This window comes from Agelaius phoeniceus, chromosome 1 (assembly GCF_051311805.1).
Source record: "Agelaius phoeniceus isolate bAgePho1 chromosome 1, bAgePho1.hap1, whole genome shotgun sequence".
Lineage (NCBI taxonomy): Eukaryota > Metazoa > Chordata > Aves > Passeriformes > Icteridae > Agelaius > Agelaius phoeniceus.
Genome location: NC_135265.1, coordinates 101,484,940 through 101,503,975, shown reverse-complemented (window position 1 = coordinate 101,503,975; position 19,036 = coordinate 101,484,940). Strand labels below are relative to the sequence as shown.

The following is a 19,036-nucleotide window of genomic DNA, read 5'->3' as shown; positions in this document are numbered from 1 at the left end:
GTTGATAAATATTGTTAAATCAAAATTATTATAAAACTAGGAAAAGAACACAAATTATTTTCATATGAGTTTTCAAGAAACGCATATCTTGCACTTCTTTTTAATAAATAGTAAAGATACATCTTCTTAGGAATAATATTTATAGATTTTCTTACTTGACTTGTATTACTCCTTGGAGTAAATAAAGCCATCTCATGGTCATACCCAGCTCCAGCATATGACTGGATACAATCTCTTATTAGTTATTTCTTCGGTAGAACTATACACTGAAAGCAAAAACAAAGAAGAAACAGTTTAAAGTGGTTGACTAGAAGTTCATATCCAAAGGTATTTATTTATTAACCATCCCCACAATTAAAAAAAAAATGTGGATGGACTGGAGAAGGTCCCAAGAAAGGCCAAAAAGATAATCCAAAGGCTGCAGAACCTACCCTGTGAGCAGATTGAGAGAAGGAGAAGGCTCAGGAGTGACCTTCTCTTCTCCTTGGAAAATAGAATGCTCAAGTGAAAACCTCATCACAGTATTCCTGTATTTAAAGGGTGGTCACAAAGACAAAAGAGAAATTTGTAGCCACAAGAAGCTATGGGGTGAAGACAAGAGGCCATGAGTGCAAGTTGCACCAGGAAATGTTTTATTTCAATGCAAGAAATAATTTTTTACAGTGGGAGCAACCATTCACTAAAACAACCTTGCCAGGGACATGGTAGAGTCTCCATTGCTGGAGATTTTTCAAGATGCAGCTAGACAGAGTACTAGGTGATCCCATCTAGGCTGCCTTTCCCCTGAAAGGTCAGACCAGATGAAATTCTGAGGATCCCTTCTCCAGAGAACAGTCCTGGGCTGTTTTATGATCCTATGATTCTAATTTCAGTTAACACAATGAAACTTGTGGCTAATTAGTGCTACTGAAAAACTGAGCCTGTCATTAAGTCCTGGTTTGGATGACTAACCTTTGAAAATTCCATGAAAGAGGAACTCTTCAAAGAGTTCAGATCAGAAAACTGCACTGTACTGACTTTTTCACTTTAAATTCTTGAAAATCTCAGTCCATGGTAATCCGGAAGTAGTGATGATCACTATTCCTCTGGGGAAGAGAGAAGACAGGCTGCTTATTGTTCTTTATTAGAAGTTCTAAGAAAATAATTATGGAAGACTCTCAAGACACAGTTTGCTCTTGTAGGTCACTGAAGGATCTTTCAGTGAACATACTTTATGTGCCACTTCATAAGGTAGAGCATTTATTTCAGTGTTTGGCAGAGTGGTCAGTTCTTTTAAGGAACCTAACTATACATAGTTGTTAATACACAGGCTGCTATTTCAAAATTACTTACAAAGCATGGGATTTTACAGTGCCTTTTTTTTCTGCCAGGTCTCCTCTAATTTCAAATATGTCATTCACCTTCCCTGTTACTCACTGAGCACACACTGTACATGCCCAGAAGCACTTTAAGAGAAATTTTACCTGATCTGAACTCATTTGGCCAGGTTATGGCATTTCTTCTGCTATTTGGAAAGCAGTTCATGGTTCTGCAAATGCTGTTGTATGCATTGAGCTCTAAGGATCACCTTCACAAAACTAAGTCCATCAACATTTGGACCCCAAATATTAAATCCCTAACTTTCACCATTACTTTCGCTTTTGCTTGTTATTGGGTTTTTCTCAGGTTTTATTTTATCATTGGATGAGTAGCAAATTCTCCAATGTGATCCAATTACACCAGAAAGCATACAGCTACTAGGATCCCAGCTAGCCAGTCCATTTAGATTCCTCTTATCCAAATTCCTGTTTGTTTTCAGCCAAAAGCTGAAATCTTTCACTCCCAACCTAAGAAATATTGAAGCTCTGCAAAAGTGGTGAAACATCCTCTGCTGTGATGTAACTGCTTACATGTTTCGCAAGAAGATTGCAACCAGCACACTGTAGGGTCAGGTATTAAAACATACAATAGAAGCAAAAGCTATGGGGTGGTTTCTTGGAGCCACAGCATCAGCCAAAGCTCAGTTGGTGAGCATTTTGAAGGGTATAAGAGAACAACATCTAGAGTGTGCTGGATCCTCCTAATATTTTCAGTAGCAAAATTTCCTTTGTGTGGTGAAATTACAGACACTTGATACTTTCAGTTGAAAGGAATCTATTTATTTTATGCCTGTGTAGGGTGTTGGGGATTTTTTTCCGGTGGATGTTAACACACAACTCACTGCTTTGTAAATACATATTTTATAAGATATTTGTCAAATCATTTGACACAAATAAATCTGTCACAAAACCAATTCTGTTTCCCATATCCAGGAACTAAAAACTGAATCCAATTTGCTCTAATTCATTAATTGTAAAGAAGTCTGAGAACTTTATCTCCCTCCATTTCTACACACCACATTATATAAACAGTGGCATCTATTAACAGAGTACTGGTCACTGCAAAAAAATAGGAGACAAAAATCAATGACCTAATACAACAGGTCATTGCAGAATCCAAAGAGATGCAGCATGAATAAAGATGTTTTTGAACACAGTCAAGGTTACTGAAGTTAAAAGCCTCTAAATTATGCTAATGTACATGTCAGTCATAATAGTGAACACATGACATGATCTTTGCTTTAAGATTCAGAGACCCACTTTCATCCACTAGCCACGTGTTCCTGAAAAAGGACTGCTGAGATTTCGAAGAACACGGAGATGCATGAAGCAGAAGGAGAGCCTATTTGAGACACATTCCAAGTAACTTGAATTTTTCCAGGTCTTCTCTTGAGAAGGGCTGCCACCGCCTTGGAATTGGGTTTCTAGCACCAGCCTTTCCTCCACAGCCCACAGCAGCACGCTGCTGGAGTACTACTGCTGCCAACACTGACTGAGACAGCGAGCAAACCCCAACATTGCCTATTATTTTCTCCTACCGTCGCACCCAAAGCCTTCCTCCCACGGCATCCTTAGTCAGCGCGTGGGCGCGGAGCCGCATGTGTGTGCACAGGGCTCAGAACCGCGTTGTAGCTGTGAGGAGGATGCCAGGCTGCCGGGGGCTGCCTCGGCCTCTCCGGGGCCGCTGTCACCTTGCGGGGTGCCCCTCAGTGAGAGGCCTCCGCCTCGGCCTCTCCCCCTGGGATGCCGGGGGAGACGGTGTCTGTCAGGGGCATAGCCCTGCAGGGGTAGGGCTGCGTGCAGCTCTCGGGGCTCGCACAGGCGGCACGGCGGCCCTTCCAGGCAGGGAGGAAACAAGGAGTGCGGGAGGAAGCAAGGAGGGCGGGTGGCTTGGGGGGCGAGGGTCTCCGGGCAGGGCGCGGAGCGGGAGTTCCGGAGACCCCGGCCCCGTCGGGCGGGCCGGGCGGGGGGCGGGGGGCTGCGCTCCGTGTGCGCCTGTGTGCCGGCGCGGCGCCCCCGCCCTTCCCCCGGCGGCGCTGCGCGGTGGGCTGGCGCTGGGGTATTTACGGTAACGTGGACCCGGCGGTGGCAGCTCGGTCGGTGTCAGGTGATCGGCGCCGAGGAGCCGCCGCCACAGCCCGGGAGGAAGATGCAAGATGGCCCAGCGGGGCCGTGAGGGGCTCCGCGGCGCCCCTTCCCCGCCCGCCGCCGCCGCCTGCCCGGCCGGCGGGAAGCGCTGAGGCCATCGCCGCCGCGCCACAGCCCGTCCCCGGCGGGGGCACCGAGCCATGGGGCTCTGCTACAGCCTGCGCCCGCGGCTCTTCGGCGACGCCGGCGGCGGCGGCTCCATCTCCAGCGCCGGCGCCGCCTCGGAGCCCGAAGCGCCGGCGGAGCCTCACGCCGCCCCGCAGCCGCAGCCTCTCGGTGTCCCGCTCCGGCCCGGCGGTAAGCCCGGCGGGGAGACGGACGGGCCGCCGCTGCTGCTGCTGCAGAACGGCGGCGGCGGCAATGGGGCGGCCCCCGAGCGGCAGCCGGCGCTGCCCAAGGCCGGCGGCCCCGGCCTTGGCGGCGGGGGGAAGGCGGCGCGGCAGCAGGCGCTGCACCAGCCGCCGGCGCTCCAGCGGACCTGGGAGAAGCTGCGCCTGGAGGAGCGGGAGGCGGAGAAGGAGGCGAGGAAAGTCAGTAAGAGCATCGACCGGGCGCTCAAGGAGCAGAAGCGGGAGTACAAGCAGACGCACCGCCTGCTGCTGCTCGGTACGTATGTGTGTGTGTATGTCTGTCTGTCTGTGCGGGGGTGTGCCGGGGCGGGCAGGTGCCCCGCGGGAGTCCCCGGCAGCGCCCCCTCCCCGGCTTTCCCTGTTTTCCTTGGGCACCCTCCATCCCTCCTTTGTCTCCCCGTGCCCCCCCCCCGCGGCCCTGCCCTGCCCTCCCGCCCCCCGGCCGTGTCCGTGCCCGGGCTCTCCCCCAGACAGGTTTACACCTTCTTTTCCCTTCCTCCTCCCCGCGGTCTCTCCTCCCAGCTTCTGGCCTTGGCAGTGGTTTTGCAATGGAGATCGGCTCTCGTCGGGCGAGGGCGAGCGGCTCCACCCAGGCGGGCGGGCGGGAGCGATGCGGATGGGGGAGCAGCGGGGTCTTCCCGGCTGGAGGAGCCGTGCCCGGGCCGGGGCTGCCCCATTGCCCGCGGCGGGAACTTCGCTCGGCGCCCTCGCGACTCGGAAACGTTAATGGAAAAAAATGAAAATAATAACAATTTTTTTAAAGCACGGTAGAAAAGGAGGAAAAATGGCAATGCGTGCATGAGGTGTGTGTAGCCTGTGGATAGTCCTCCTGTGCCGCGTGTAAGCAGGGATGGTTTAATGAGCAGCGGCTTGAGGCTCCTAAATGAGAGGAGTGGTGATGAGCAATAGGCTCCTTATTTAAAGAAGCAGTGAGCGGAGTAAGGGGAAATAAGAGGGTGTAGATATGTACATTCCTCAGACATCGCCTCTACTACAAGATGTGTTCTTCAGCTGCAGGCTCTCAGATTTTTTAGGGACGATTTGCCAGCTTTTGTCCCCTATTCTCTGAGGTGCTACGTGCGGTCTGCTGTTGCCACTGCTCTTTCTAAGCATTAGTTAATAGTCCTCTCCGGAGGATTTGTACCAGCTGATACATTTACAGTATGAAAACCACAGGGGTATCTAATACAAGCATCTCATTTCCTGCAGGAAACAGAACAGTCATACTGCAGGGCTTTTTTTTTATGGTCTGAGCAGAGGGCTTATTTGGCCTCTTAGCTGTAGTCATAAATATCTGTTTTCTGTTAGCATGAAAATACTGATTTGCTTTTGCATTAGCTTCTTTGCCTGTTCTCGTAAAGTTGCGTGGCACAGAGTTTTGGTGCTTATCTAAGTGCATTCCAGATTTGGGGTAGTCTTTACATCCTTCTTTATAAAACTCTGTTTCTGTTTTACTGGATTCCTTCATTCCTGTTGGTGGGTAAGGGGAGGAGAAAATATGAAATACAGCAGTGGACAAAAGATATACCAGAACTGTAGTGTTCAATTTCCAAAATCAAAGAATGGGCTTTATTATTACCCATAAAGTACCAGCTTGTAGGATAATAGTGCAGCTGGTAGAAAGAAAGGAGGAAGAAGATGTAATTCATACTCCATGGAATTATTATTATTATTAGTAGTAGTAGTGGTGGTAAAATGTCTCTTCTGATTCTTGAACTGTTGCAGTAATTAACTCTTTGATACACCTTTTTAATGGTATATTAAATTTTTTTTTTTCTTCCTGAAGCATCTGTACATGTGTTCTGGCTAGTATGGCTGCAAGAAGGCAGAGACCCCGTCTTTTGGCCTTCCTCTGGAGAGCATTGTCATTGAACAAAAGAATTCTAACAAGTAGATACTGTGTGTAGTCTATAACATAGGTGGTTGTCATAGTAAACCGGAGCAGTAAACACCTGTTCAGAAACAATGACATTTGAAAAATAAATCATCTCTGACCTTTGGCTCCCTAAAAGAAATTCAACACTCCTAAGACTCCCTGTGTTGATTTTTTTTTTTTTTTTAATCCTTGTCAAAATCAAAAAAGATTCTCTTGATCTCTGTATTGCTGGGAGGAAATGTTGGATTATTGTCTCAGGCCTTGCAGATCAGGGCCTGACTTAAATGTTTCATTTGGATGTAGGGACAGCTGCAGATGCTTTGTATTGTTTTTGAAAGTAGTGGAAATGCTGCTTTAGATAAGAGGAAATTATTTAGAATTGGGAAGGGTTTATTTGTCAGAGAAGGAGTAAAGCAAAATTGCATTGCACAAGGTAGTAGGTTTCAGTCTTGCACAGAGGAAAAGACTTTAAATATACACAAAGGTCTTTTAGAATAAAGAATATTACCAGCCTGATATTTTATAGCATTTCAAGTTGTAAATAACTGGATCCCTCCCCCTAAGGTCTTCCTGGCAGAGTGAACCTGAAAAGTGTACCTTTGCTAGAGAGAGGAGGAATATTTTTGTACATCAACATGGAGGAAATGCACAGCAGAGGCGAAATGGTGAATGCAGTGACAGCAGAGCACCATCACAGAACAAACAAAGTTGAGCAACAGCGTTGGTGTGGGCTTCGTGTTTCTTTTTTTAAACACAAGTTTGTAAATAATAGCCTTATTTTGGCTTGTCCTTGTATATGTCATATATTTACTGGGGCAAGTTTAGAGGATATTATTGAAATTTGAGAGAAAAATACAGTGTATATTTTAAGGAGCTACTATTAGATATCAAAAGGGTATGCAAATAAATGCACTAATGTAAGAATACTAAGAATCCTTAGAATCTAAGTAAGTAGTATATTAGTAAGAGAACCTTATAAATGTTTGAAAACGACCTTTCCTTAAAAGCACACTTACTCTTTTATTATGTCAAATGAAAACAATCAGCTTTGTGATGAGCTGTGCATATCAGTTACCAAGATATTATGAAGTCTCAAAGGCTTTTCATATGTATGTTGGTAAATACCTCTCAAAGAGCCTGTTCTTGCCTGTTAGAGCTTACCCCAACTAATGTCTCGTGGTGCATGTGATGTTTTGACACTCTCCCCTAACCTACATTCGGGAGCACTTAATGTGTTTTGTCATAACCAGTGATTGTGAAAGGGAGGGTGTGCAGTAAGTGCTCAGGATCAGCTCTCAGTCTGTGCTTCCCCCATAAATAGGTGTGTAAGTATCAGGTGGCTGTAGCTGAGATGCTGAGGCTTTACTGATGTACTGGAGTAACAGCAGACATGGTTTGGGTCTATTTGTTTGTCTTCTTCTGAAAGAAGAGCTGACATAAAATAGAAACTGGCTTTCCATCACAGCTGGCTGTTTCTTGCTTAACATCCACTTTAAAAAATACAGTAAATTGATTGATTATTGAATTGATTATTGGGTTATGTATTATTTGTAGGGGGGTTTATTTCCTTTTCATTTTGTAAGTGAAGTGTTCATCTGTGCAGAATTCTTAGGGTGCTTTTACTAACCCTGAGATGAGGTGGTGTTTTTTCTAAGCATACGTATTTATTGAGCATATTTGCAGAGCTTGGTCAGAGTTTTGTAGCTTTGGTTTCTGTCTTGTTTTCTGTTTGGTCTTTTTTTTCGCAGAATTGCAGCCATCTCTTCTGCAAGACTGTTTTAGCTGCTGATTTCCTAGAAACTGTAGAAACATTACAAATCACTTTATAGAAGCAATTTGCATTCTCATTTGCAGTCTCATATTTTAAACTATTTTGTGAGTAAGTGAGGTGAAGGGGAATTGGCTCTAAACAGATTGTTAGTGATTGTGGTATAATTAAGGCTCATGTAATGTTGAAATAAGCTGTATAAACTTGATTTTTTTTCCCAGATAGCTGTTGTCTTCTAACCTCTGACTCCTATTTTTCCCATTTACCCTCACTCCTGGTTGCTATCTTAACTTTGGATGACTTTCTCAAGCAGAACACATTCTTTTACACTTCCCTGCTAAATTGAAACTGAAAGTGGTCTGAGTAAAAGCTTTTCTGTTCAGCAGAAACTGAAAGTAATGATATAGGGATGAAGGGATGGGGAAAAGAAATATTAATTTCTTCACTTAAAAGGTACTGGAACTACTTATGTGATATTTAAGTACTGACTTGATAGAGAAATTTAGATATGTTGGGTGATGTTCATGTACAAAAGTATAGAAAATGTACCAAAAAACGTAGTTCCTCTGAATTGATGGAAATCTAACACAAAGATGCCTTGTCAAGCTTGGGAAACTCCTACACAGGAGAGCCCAGAAAGCTCAGAAGTGTGTAACAAGAGTAATGGTTTTTTTTCTTTTCTTAACTATGCACCAAATGACTGTTGTCAGAAATGAACTTTTTGTGCAAAGAGAGTTTCTGGTCTGACAGCGGTTTTTAGACTGAAATTGCAGTCTCGTATATGGTTCTGCATCAGAACATACATCATGCATCATCATACATCCTCAAGCCAATTTTAAATCTTAAACCTAATGAATTTTATTTTGAAAATAATTTTAACTTTTGTGTGGTGTCAACTCCTGCTTTTTGATAAATACCTGAATATAGTTGAGCTTGATGCGGTGATACTTTCCTCATGTCTGCATAAGATTGAATGCTTGAGGTGTTTTTCTGTTACCACCAGAGAGGACTCCTTCCCTGGTCTGTAAGGAAGCTTGGCATATTTAGGATCCTTACAGCCAGCTGTTTCTAATATGGAGATAATGCACAGATAATTGGTAGGAAAAGAGATCTTCAGGACTTTGAAATCCTGGGCTGCGAATACTGATCAATGTAATAATGCAAAAGCGTTTTATAATCCCTAATACGTTGCGTAATTTGCAATGTCTTTGCAAAAGCTCTTCTGCTTCTGTTGTAACTTCACAGGAAGTGGGATATTCACTCCTTGCACAGGAGGAAACCAGTAGGCAGGAGTCATCAGGACATTTGGGATCAGTGCTTGACTTCGGGGGAGTTTTAAGTGTACAGAAAACAATCCCTGACTTACAATCCTTAGCTTTTCTTTCTCTGTAAAATAAAAGCTAATTAGATTTAGCCCATATTTATGTGTTTTAGCTTATTTCCATTCTTTGATTGATTTTGCTTATCTTGAATCACTTGATATTTAAGAAAACACAACTAAATCAATTTTCCCACTGTTAAGTGTAGTAATACTGAGAGGCTTTAAGTGCTGTGGAAGGGTGGGTTCTGCAGCTCTTAACTAGAACTTTTGGTCATTAGGCAAGTTTTGTGTATCAGTGTGTATTCCATGAATCTTCTTGGAATGCAGTGTCTTAGCTAAGCAAACTTTGCAAGTATGTTATGTCATGTTAAGGTCCCATTACCACTGCAACTTTTGACTGCTGAAAATTCGAGGAGGAGGTACAACTCCTAGATTTTAATCTTAGTTTTCCCTTCTCCCCCCAAACAGTTTAGAAGAAGTATATTGCTACTATGTTCATCCCTTTCCGCTGCCCAACCCACACACCCAATTGCTTTTTCTTTCGATTTTGACACAGTGTGACTACAAATTTGGGGAAACACATAATGGTGGGGGTTTTTCCTGCAGTCATGGCTTCCCTCAACTTTTTCAAGTCAGGTACCATTTGAGCTTGTAAAGTGTAATTAAATTTTTTTAAAAGTTTTTTTTGTTTGTTTGTTTGTTCTTTGGTTTTTGCTTTTTATAAACAGCAGTCTGTCCAAGCTGTGGCAGAAACCTGGCCTGCCTTCTGCTTACCAAGTGTAACTTTTTTGGTAGTTATGTTCTAGAAATGTTCTAGAAACATTTTGCCTTTGCTGAGTGATGTGGAAATGATTCTTCTCTGTGAATGCTTGAATAGCAGTAGAGAAACAAAACGGTGTAAATAAGATAACAGAGGTATTGCTTATTTTCACGTAAAAGGGATAGAATCTTATGACTCTCATGCAGGATCTGGAGGAAATGCAGCCTTGTATCTGGCCTGTGCACATCATATTTATGCTTTTTCCAAGAGTGGATGAGCATGTTAAGAACACTGACTAGTATATTTCATATTATCCCTGCAGCAATGTTTGAATGCATGTTTGAAACTCCTGTGTCTTGCGATTTCTCTGCACATGAATATTAAATAAAAGTTTAATAACTTAAAGCCTTGTGGAATAAGCTCTATGAGGAAAGAAATGTGTGCTGTTGTGTTGACCAGAATAGGCAAAAACTCCTTAAGAAAGGATTTATTATTTTCTTTTTCTGTGTTCTTGTGCAGAAGATGAAAAAATCTGAGAAAAAAGCTGCCAATTAATGTCTGTAACATAAGACATAACATCAATCACCTGTAGTGGAACATCTTAGCTGATAAGGTCTCTTTGCTGATAAGGTAAAACTTGAATTGCATCCTCAGAATCTGGTATTTTGTTTCTTTGGTTTTAAACTTAAGTTTGAATATTTATAAATTCCACTTATGTTTAAGGTAGTGTTAGGTTTCAAGAATAATAAATTTGTCCTTTTGAAAATACCATTACTGTAGTAAGTCAGGTCCAGGTAGAATTATAAATTCTATGCTGTTATCTTTATTTTAGAGAATTTACATCCTGTGGGAACAACATGAATTTTGCAGCTTAAAGCTGTTTAAAAGTAGAAGGTGTTTTTTTTTTTTTCTCCAAGTATTTAAAATAAAAATTAAAAGAATGGAAAAGTTTTGCACTTTTTCTATGATGCACAATACACTTTTAACAGTTTCTTTTAAGATGGCTTCATTTCTTTAAAGGACAAAAAGAAAGTTCTTCTCAGCAGTCAATTCAAGCATATTATCTAGTTGATCTTCAGAAAATGAGACTATTCCTTCTGTGATTTGGGTTAGTGCATGCAATGGAGAGAAGTAGCAGGCTGAAAAACATCTGTAATAAAAACGCAACAATAAATTGAGTCCTCATTCTCTGTGGGTATACTTTCCTTACCCCCAGCCTCTTTTCATAATTTGAAAGTCTATACTTTTTGATACATGTAAAATAATCTGTGTTTAATTTGTATCTGTAGATTAAAATGGATAAGGAAAAGTTGTATTTTTCCATCATGAAGAATGAAGTCTATGTTAACCTGCCAAATGTGTGAACATAGGTCCTTAGTATTGTGTGCAAGTGTAATTTATATTAAGCAACTTAATCTTTTATTGAAAACTGTTGTGAGTGTTGTTGAGACATTGCCAACTCTGCTATGCTGCAACTCAGTGAACTACGGGGAGTTAATTCTGTATCTTGGAGTAAATGCAGAATGCACTTCACGGTGTTAGGCAGTGCCTTCTCCAGAATCATCTTGATTTTCACATGTGGAGGACAAAACTAGAGCAAAAACAAGTTGGTTTTTTTCCTTAAGTGAAAGAACTCTTTCCAGGTTCATGTTTGAATTGATTTTTTTGTGTTGATTGTAGAATCATTTTCTATTCCAAACGATATTTTTTCAGATAGAGGTGCACTCATTTGTCTGTGTGTGCATGTGGCCACTCAAGTTCTTGTAAAACTGAGGTGATTGCTCTGGAGTCCAGGTGAGATAAACCAACCATCAAGTATATGTGGTTGGATTATGTCCTGGCATATCTCATAGCCTTCAGTCTTCATAGGCATAGGGCAAGTGTAATGGATTCTGTAACAAGATTGCTTTTTTTCATCCTTTGACTCACTGGACGTCTGAATTACAAAACAGACTTATGGTGTTATCTTCTGCCTGTTCTGAGCTTCCTGTGTTTGTCTAATTCACTGTCTAGCAGAGATAGGAACGTGATATTAAGCACTTCTAACGTGTCAGCCATTGCAAAGATGTATATAATTTTTTATGTCCATTTTTAAACTATGAACCTAAAATGCAGAAGAATATAATAATTTGTATAAAGGGCATACAGAATTAAGCACTTCATAATCTGAAAAAATATGATTAAAGAGTTTGGGGGAGGTTTTGGGGTTTTTTTATTTTTCTAAGGTTTTGGTAGGGTTTGGTTTGTGTGCCTTTTTTTTTTAATCTAATTTTTAGATAGGCAAAAGGACTGTCTAAGTGGCAAGATGCTGTGGAAGGTATTTACATCTCATAATGTGTCTGCTTTAATTTAATTTAGTCATTTCATCACCTAATACTAAAAACTGAATAAATAAATAAATTTTAAATAATAATAAATAATAACTGAAATAATAATTTAAATAATAATTGAATAAATAAATAAATAAATTTTAAAATTCCTTGACGTGTGGGAGACATTCTTCTGCTTCAGCTGTGCTTAAGAGCCTCATCGTACATTGTCAGTCTGGTACTGTTACTTGTGGTGCTGTGCAACCTGGTCATGTATAAACAACCAGGAAAATGGCATGAAGGACAGGCTATAACTTAAGAGGACTTTCAGATCCTTTTATTCATTGGGTCTACTAATTTGTGAGCATGGCTGAAGACAGAAGAGTAGCTGTCCACTGTTTTTGCTTTTATCCCTTGAAAATATTTCCATGAATGAAAACAGATGGGAACTACAGGACAATAATTCTGGTTTAGTTTGAGTAGTTGATCTTCCTTTGATTTAACATTTTGAAAGATGAACAGAAATCTCAAATTCTTTAGAGTATTTTCTCACGCTTGGGATGGGGTGAGTGGAACAAAAATACCCAACCAACCAAGAAACCGCACATGTGTCATGTAAATTCTGATAGCTTTGTTTTGTTTAACAGAGCTGTACTTCAAATTCACATTAATCTGGACTGTCCCTGCAGGTGAAATAGCACTGAGAGGGGAACATAAGCTTCTGACACTTCGAGAAAGACTGGATAACCAGCTGTATTTAAGTAACTGTCACGCATCATTCCTTTTGGAAATACATTTTTCTTCTTAATTTTGGGAATATCTTTACTCTTTGATTCTTCAGTGTTGCAAATTATTTATTTTTTTAATGGAAGACTGATAAACACTAGAGTTGAGTTTGATATTGTGGTTCCTGACATCTTGCTTCTAGATCAGGAGTCATATCAGTCCCTCTTCCTTGAAGTTCCTCGTGCGCTCTGAGTGCATAAATCTGTTGTTCCAAATTCCACTGCTGCTCCCTCAGGTTTTCTTATTCTGTTCAGTGTGACATCTGAGTTCATGAGCTTGTTTGTTCAGTAGTGTCTTTCCAACTTGGTTACGATTGGAACAGTACAGTTGGTGTCTTGTTCATTTTAGATTTGTTTTTTTTTTTAATGGGTAAACTACAATTATATTTTAGAGGGCTACATCTTCACTCTGAGGGCCTTCTACTTCTTAACTCTTTGTACAGAGGTGAAAATGTTTGGTCAGCAGAGATGGGGGAAAAGAACAAAAAACTGCAGTTGTGTCTGGCTTGTGATATGCAGAACTCTCCTCTGTCAGGCAATCCTGGCTTCAGGTGTATGTCAGCTATGTCTTTGAACTACCAGAGGTAGGAAAAAAAAACCATTTCACAGAAAAGCTGAAGTGGAGAGAGTAGTTTTTTGATACTTGAAGTTGCTCATAATTTAATGCAGAAAGGATCACCTGAAGAGCACTCGACTCCCTATCAACTGCCATTTGGCAGTAGTCCTTGTCTAATTAAAGCAGATTCACAGATATGTGATCTATCTGCCAGAGACTGAATTAATGCTTTCTAATATGTCAGGAAAAGTTAAAGCAGTGCAGTAAAAGGTCAAACAGCCTTTCAGACATGCTGGAGAGGTATTTGGAGGGTGGGCAGGGAAATTGGGACTATTTTTTCACGCTGCTTCATGCTAAGTACCACTGCTTGTTCTCCTGGTCCAGCTGTTTCAGGAAAAACAGATAGGAGCTCTGATGCTCTGAAAGAGAATGAGCAGTTGTTCCACACTTGGTCTGATTCCCTGTACAATGCTGAAGAGCAGGTACATGTTAATACCTTGTTCTGCTCTAGGGGGAGGCCATTCATCTTAATACCACAGTTTCTCTGGGTTTCTGTGCATTGGTTGTGTGAGCAGTGTCACAGTCTGCCAGGGTTCTGCAGCACCTCCTGTTCTAGTACATGTAGATTGTGTGCAGGACAAAACAAATACATAACCTTCTCAAGCTGAAACAGCTTAAGATCAGTACATCCTACTGTGCTGACTGCCACTGAAATGTAACCTTTTCTCAGTGATGGTATTTCCCTTAAGATAAAGATGGCTGGCCAAGTATGGGAGGAAAAGTTTTCTTTTTGTTTTTCTGTTCCTACCCTTACTCTTAAAAGTAAGAACTTCTGCTGTTTTGAGATTGTTGGTGGGTTTTTTTTAATATGTATTCTGTATCTTGATACCCTGATAAAAGATAATTAGATAACCTGATGAAAGAGTAATTAGAAACTTGAATTAATTGGCTGTTCACATAATGTGCAAAGAAATGTTGAATTAATATTTCTTAATCTTGTGTCAGACAAAAATAGTTCAAAGATATTACGGAGTCCCACATAAATAAATAGCTTGTTTTGAGTTCAGTCCTTTATTCCCTAACACAGTTCTCTCTCTGAATTTAGGCTGATAAAGACTTTGGTATTGGTAGCTGCTTAATCAGCTTGAGGTAAGCAATCAGACAATGGATCAGACTTCAGGAGTTTATGAATAATTAGACTAAAGTCCAGAAGTGACTAGTAAGATTTTTTTCATTTGACTATATATGTAACCAAGACATCATTTCATTTCCTCATAGTCTCTGTGCTCTAAACTCATAGTTGCTTGAATTTTAACATGAATATTACACTATTACTTCATACAAAGTGTTCAAGCAGTGTTACTGTTTTGAACCCTAGTTCAGAGATACACTGCTCCACCCAGCCACTTCAGCTTCTACTGAGAGCTGGAATTCATACTATGCTTGCTTTCTCCATCTTGTTTTCTATCTGTACCTCACATAGTTGCTCCATTCCTTGAAAGAAAACAGTCTGGAATATATTCTTTAAAAGCTAAATGTGCTTATCACCTATAGCTCTTGTCTGTTTTTTCCAATGTGTTTGGAGTGGGCCGTGCCTGCCTTAATGGTGTTGGTATTTCTTTTCTGCAGGAAGCATTGGTTTTATTTTTTGAATTTGTTTATCTGACAATTCATAATTAGTATATATCCAAGGGTTTCTGAAACTGGCCTATAAAAATCTTTGTACTCTGCTTCTAGAGATATGACCTTGCAGTGGCTCATGGAAGAATATTACTTGATTGTACCAGTTTTATCATAGTTGCTGTTCTCCTGCTTGTCCACACTTGACTCTTTTGATAAGCTGGCCTTATTCACAGTGATGTCTTTAATTAGTGGATAAAAGTTTACTGTAGCTAGTTGATGGTTCACACTTCATTCTTGAAATCCATGTATTATCTGATTCCTGATTCAACTTAAAATGTGTTGTATCAATTGTTTGCAGAGCAACATCAGACATACGTGTGCTGCTTATTTATAATATCAAATCATATTGACATAAGCCTTCAACCTAATCAACTGTGTTTGCTATCAATATCCCTCAGATAGTTATTATTAATTAGGCAAATAACTTATTACTGATTCATTGGCATTAGTTAGTAGATACAAGTCCTGTGCTTGATGGAATGGGATTTTTCTCAAACTGTGTGTAATCTAAATAATGAGATCTTGTCTCTGGAAAAACCTTGATTTTCTGATGCCTTCAGGTTATCTCATAGAGTAGCAGCAAATGTGATTGACATTCCTTACGCCATTATCTGCTGTAATTTGCAGGGCATGCTCAGATCCTTCTTGTAGAGGGTTATCCTGTAAATATTGATAAAACAACTGTTTAGATCACGTTGTGAAGACCGAGGGCAAAAATCTCTGTTTAAAGAATTAATTGTGTTGACACACAGGGCAATTTGTTGTTACTGTTTTAAGGTAAAGAAGCTAACTTGACATTTCTGAGTGAATATGAATGTTTTTGTTAAACAGTGAAGCTGATGAACCACATCTTGGTCTAGCATGGTGCAGAAGAGGATGCTGCTATTATGATTTCTTGTAAAACAAATAATTTTGTTAACTTGAGATACTTTAGAAACAGCAGTACTTTGCTCGGACCTTTTCATCTCTGTTATGTAGTCTGGTTTTAGGGCATTTGAAACTGTTCTGTGTCCTTTTCTTAACAAAGAAACCAGATGCTTATTTAAATTTATATTTTCAACAACCTGAAAATGCTTTATCAAGATGAAGTACTAGGCCAGTTAAATACTTACTGCTACTACAGACCAGCACAGAAGAAAAAAGATAATCTCATGATGTTGTGTTTTTTGTTTTCTTCTTTTATTTGTTACTGGCTGTGGTCCAGAAGTGTCTTCTGTACTATGTTAGATCTTGCAGGCAATTACTTGGACCTTTTATGAACGCTGTCTTTCAAATCAGCTGACTCTTGTTACTTTTTGCCTTCTTTGTTTATGGTTGAAAAGTTTCTTACTCAGATTTTAAAACAATCTTTACCATAAAGGAGGCTAAGTCAAAATGTAAAGCTCTTAAATTCAAGCATTTAGTAAACCAATACTTTCATTTTAGGTCAGGTTTTTGGTGGCATTTTTTAATAATAGTTAGGAAAGGTAACATCTGTTACAAAACCTGCTTATTGCCAGAATTCTGATATGTGATGCATGTAGGAAATCAATTCTTACTCTAACCTTTTGCTAAAATAAAGGAAGCATTCTTACCCTCATTATCCTCTTCTTTGTTCATAGGTATTTGACTGATGAATTAAGTCTCTCTGAGCACATCGGGGTAGTCTCATTTTTTAACTCATCCTAAACATGCACTAACAATTATCTCAGTTCATAAAATACCTGGCCAAGTCTGTCATCCCATCATAGACAGTATGGGATGATTCTGAGGTGTACACATTTTTTTCAGAGCATCAGATGGCTTGAAAACCTTTCTTGACCCCCATCCCTGACTGACAATGTATTTAACATTTCAAAGGGTAGCCCGTCCTCTGTGGGTGTTCTGATAAATATGACTCTGACTGGAGCCTGGTCTTCAAGTGTTTTAATTAACTCTCCACACAGGGACCCTTCCTGTGGAGAAAACATGCATTTTCTTTTAAAAGAATTTCCAGAATAGATTGTGAGCATAAACTGTGGAGGAGGAAAATTTACTTGCAAGTATAGGAGCAGTTGTGTTTCTGATTTTGCTGTAGTATATAAAGATCTGAAATCCTAAGTCAGTGTAATGTGAAAGTACGTAAAACACATGCTTTTACACTAAAGCATAGTAAGTTTTGCTGTGACTGCAGGAATCCCAAATGTGAACTTAATTTTGTGGTGTCATCAGTCTAGAATTTACTGCTTAATTTGGAGGAGGAAGCGGAGATCCAGAAGCATGGCAGAAAATTTTCTTGAGGGCCTGATTTCCCAGTTTGGTTTTGGCACATGTCATCAAAAGTGCATCAGGAGTACTGAGTTGTTCTGTCTTCTACCAACTTCACTTGGCGTCAAATGCTCAGCACTGATGAAGACTTACAAAAGTGTTTTGTTTCACAGTCTGAATGTATCAATTCCTTCAAGGAGAATATTCTTAATTTTTGTTTTAGTGGTATTTTTGACACTTTGTACTTGGCTCAGTCCTTGAATATGTATTTAAGTGATGTCAATAAATTAATTCATTCTTTTATTTTGAGTTGAATTTCTAAGGGTACTCTTATTCTTAGCCCTAAAACTGCAATATCTTTCATGAAGCCTATAGAATGCAGCATGTAACTTATGGCTCAACAGCAGGATGCTGAAAAAATGAGGGTAGATTTCAGAACAACAGATTTATTAAAATATTGACAGAAACACTTTGTTTGTTTTCCTAATTTTCCCTTCAGGTCATAAGTATCCATTGGTATTCATGATGGAAAACTTTAAGCTGAGAGGTTAAAACATAATAGAATCAGCTGGATAGTGTCATATAATGAATATCAGTAGGGAGACTCAACTATAAGGATCTGTTGGGTTTGACTGAAGTCAGACTGTCAAATATACATGCAAAAGTTGGGCATTCCATCATGAAGGATATCTGCCCAAACTTTGGTACATGTGCCTTATTTCAACATGTGTTTTGTTGTCTTGGATTAAATAGCTGCTTCCTTTCTGTGTTCCTCATTTTATTCTCATTCCTTACAGTGTAGAATAAATAATAGTAAATGTGTGTGACATGTTGACTGTATGTGATTTTTTCTTTTTTTATGTGGAATAATTCTTGTACTGTATACAGAAGTCTTTAGTGTCTAGTGTGGATTTTTCCAAGGAGTGGACCATTGATGATATATTTCCTCTTGTTCAGATGGAAAATCGAAGTAGAGGTGGATTGTGTTCAAATTTACGTATGATCTAATTTTCAACTATTAGTTTAGATGTCTACAGCCTGGCCTACTTCTAAAACTGTTTTAGAGAGCTATTAAAATAAGCTGCTACCTTTGGTGTCCGAATTATTATGTTGATATTTACTCTAATTTCTGAAAACTGCTTCTCAAATTAAATAAATTACATCTTGAGAGTGGAGAAACATAGCAATAATGCTGCAGCTGCATGACCTTCTCTGATGGTTACACATCCAAGATGTGAAAGCCCAGCCGTGAAGAAACTGAACTTTCTGGTACTGTTTTTATGTCCCCATGCCACCATAATGGTCTGGGCCTCTCAGATGCTTGTCAGACAGGTTCCCTGTCTTGAAAGCATGGGAATGTCTTCAAGTCTTAAAAGTACACAGTTCCTGGCTTTCCTGTGTGCAATCTTCACTTCTAGTCCAGTGGAAATTGCTGACTGGTAGCAACTGTTGGTATCCTCCTGTCTCACTTCGGATAAGCATGAGAGGCAGTGTACTGGAGGGTGTCTTGGCAGCAGCATTCCAGCTTGGGAAAACTGCCCCATGTTGCAAAGATTATCAGACTGCATTGCTGCTGCAGACTTCCATGACTGAAAAGTCTCCATCTGACCAGCTTTGGCAGCCAGAGGCCAAGCAAAGAATGAGTCCTTTACTGCACCAAGTAAAAGGTCTCTGAGCCTAGGCAGAGGGATAGCTACACTCCTATGAGGGAAAACTTTGTCCCTGCCCCTTGCTGCTAATGCATGACAAGAGTGCATGGGAAAAAATTTAGGCAGAAGCTCGTTGTTGCAGTCAGTAATCTGATTTACCCCAAGATGCAGCAAATTCTTAGTTAATGAATTGGAGGTTACCAGGATTTTCTTGTATGGTCAAGTTGCTGTATCGTGCTCACTGCTT

At 40.3% G+C, this 19,036-nt stretch overlaps 1 protein-coding gene across 1 annotated transcript in view; it reads left to right on the top strand.

The window, feature by feature from the left end:
* Positions 1 to 3,498: 3,498 nt before the first annotated feature.
* GNAL (G protein subunit alpha L) overlaps positions 3,499 to 19,036 on the top strand; it is a 184,505-nt gene continuing 168,967 nt past the window's right edge. Inside the window, exon 1 of the mRNA XM_054649513.2 lies at positions 3,499 to 4,112. Within this exon, the coding sequence (XP_054505488.1) occupies positions 3,647 to 4,112 (466 nt within the window). The 5' untranslated portion in view covers positions 3,499 to 3,646. The remainder of the gene's footprint in view (positions 4,113 to 19,036) is intronic.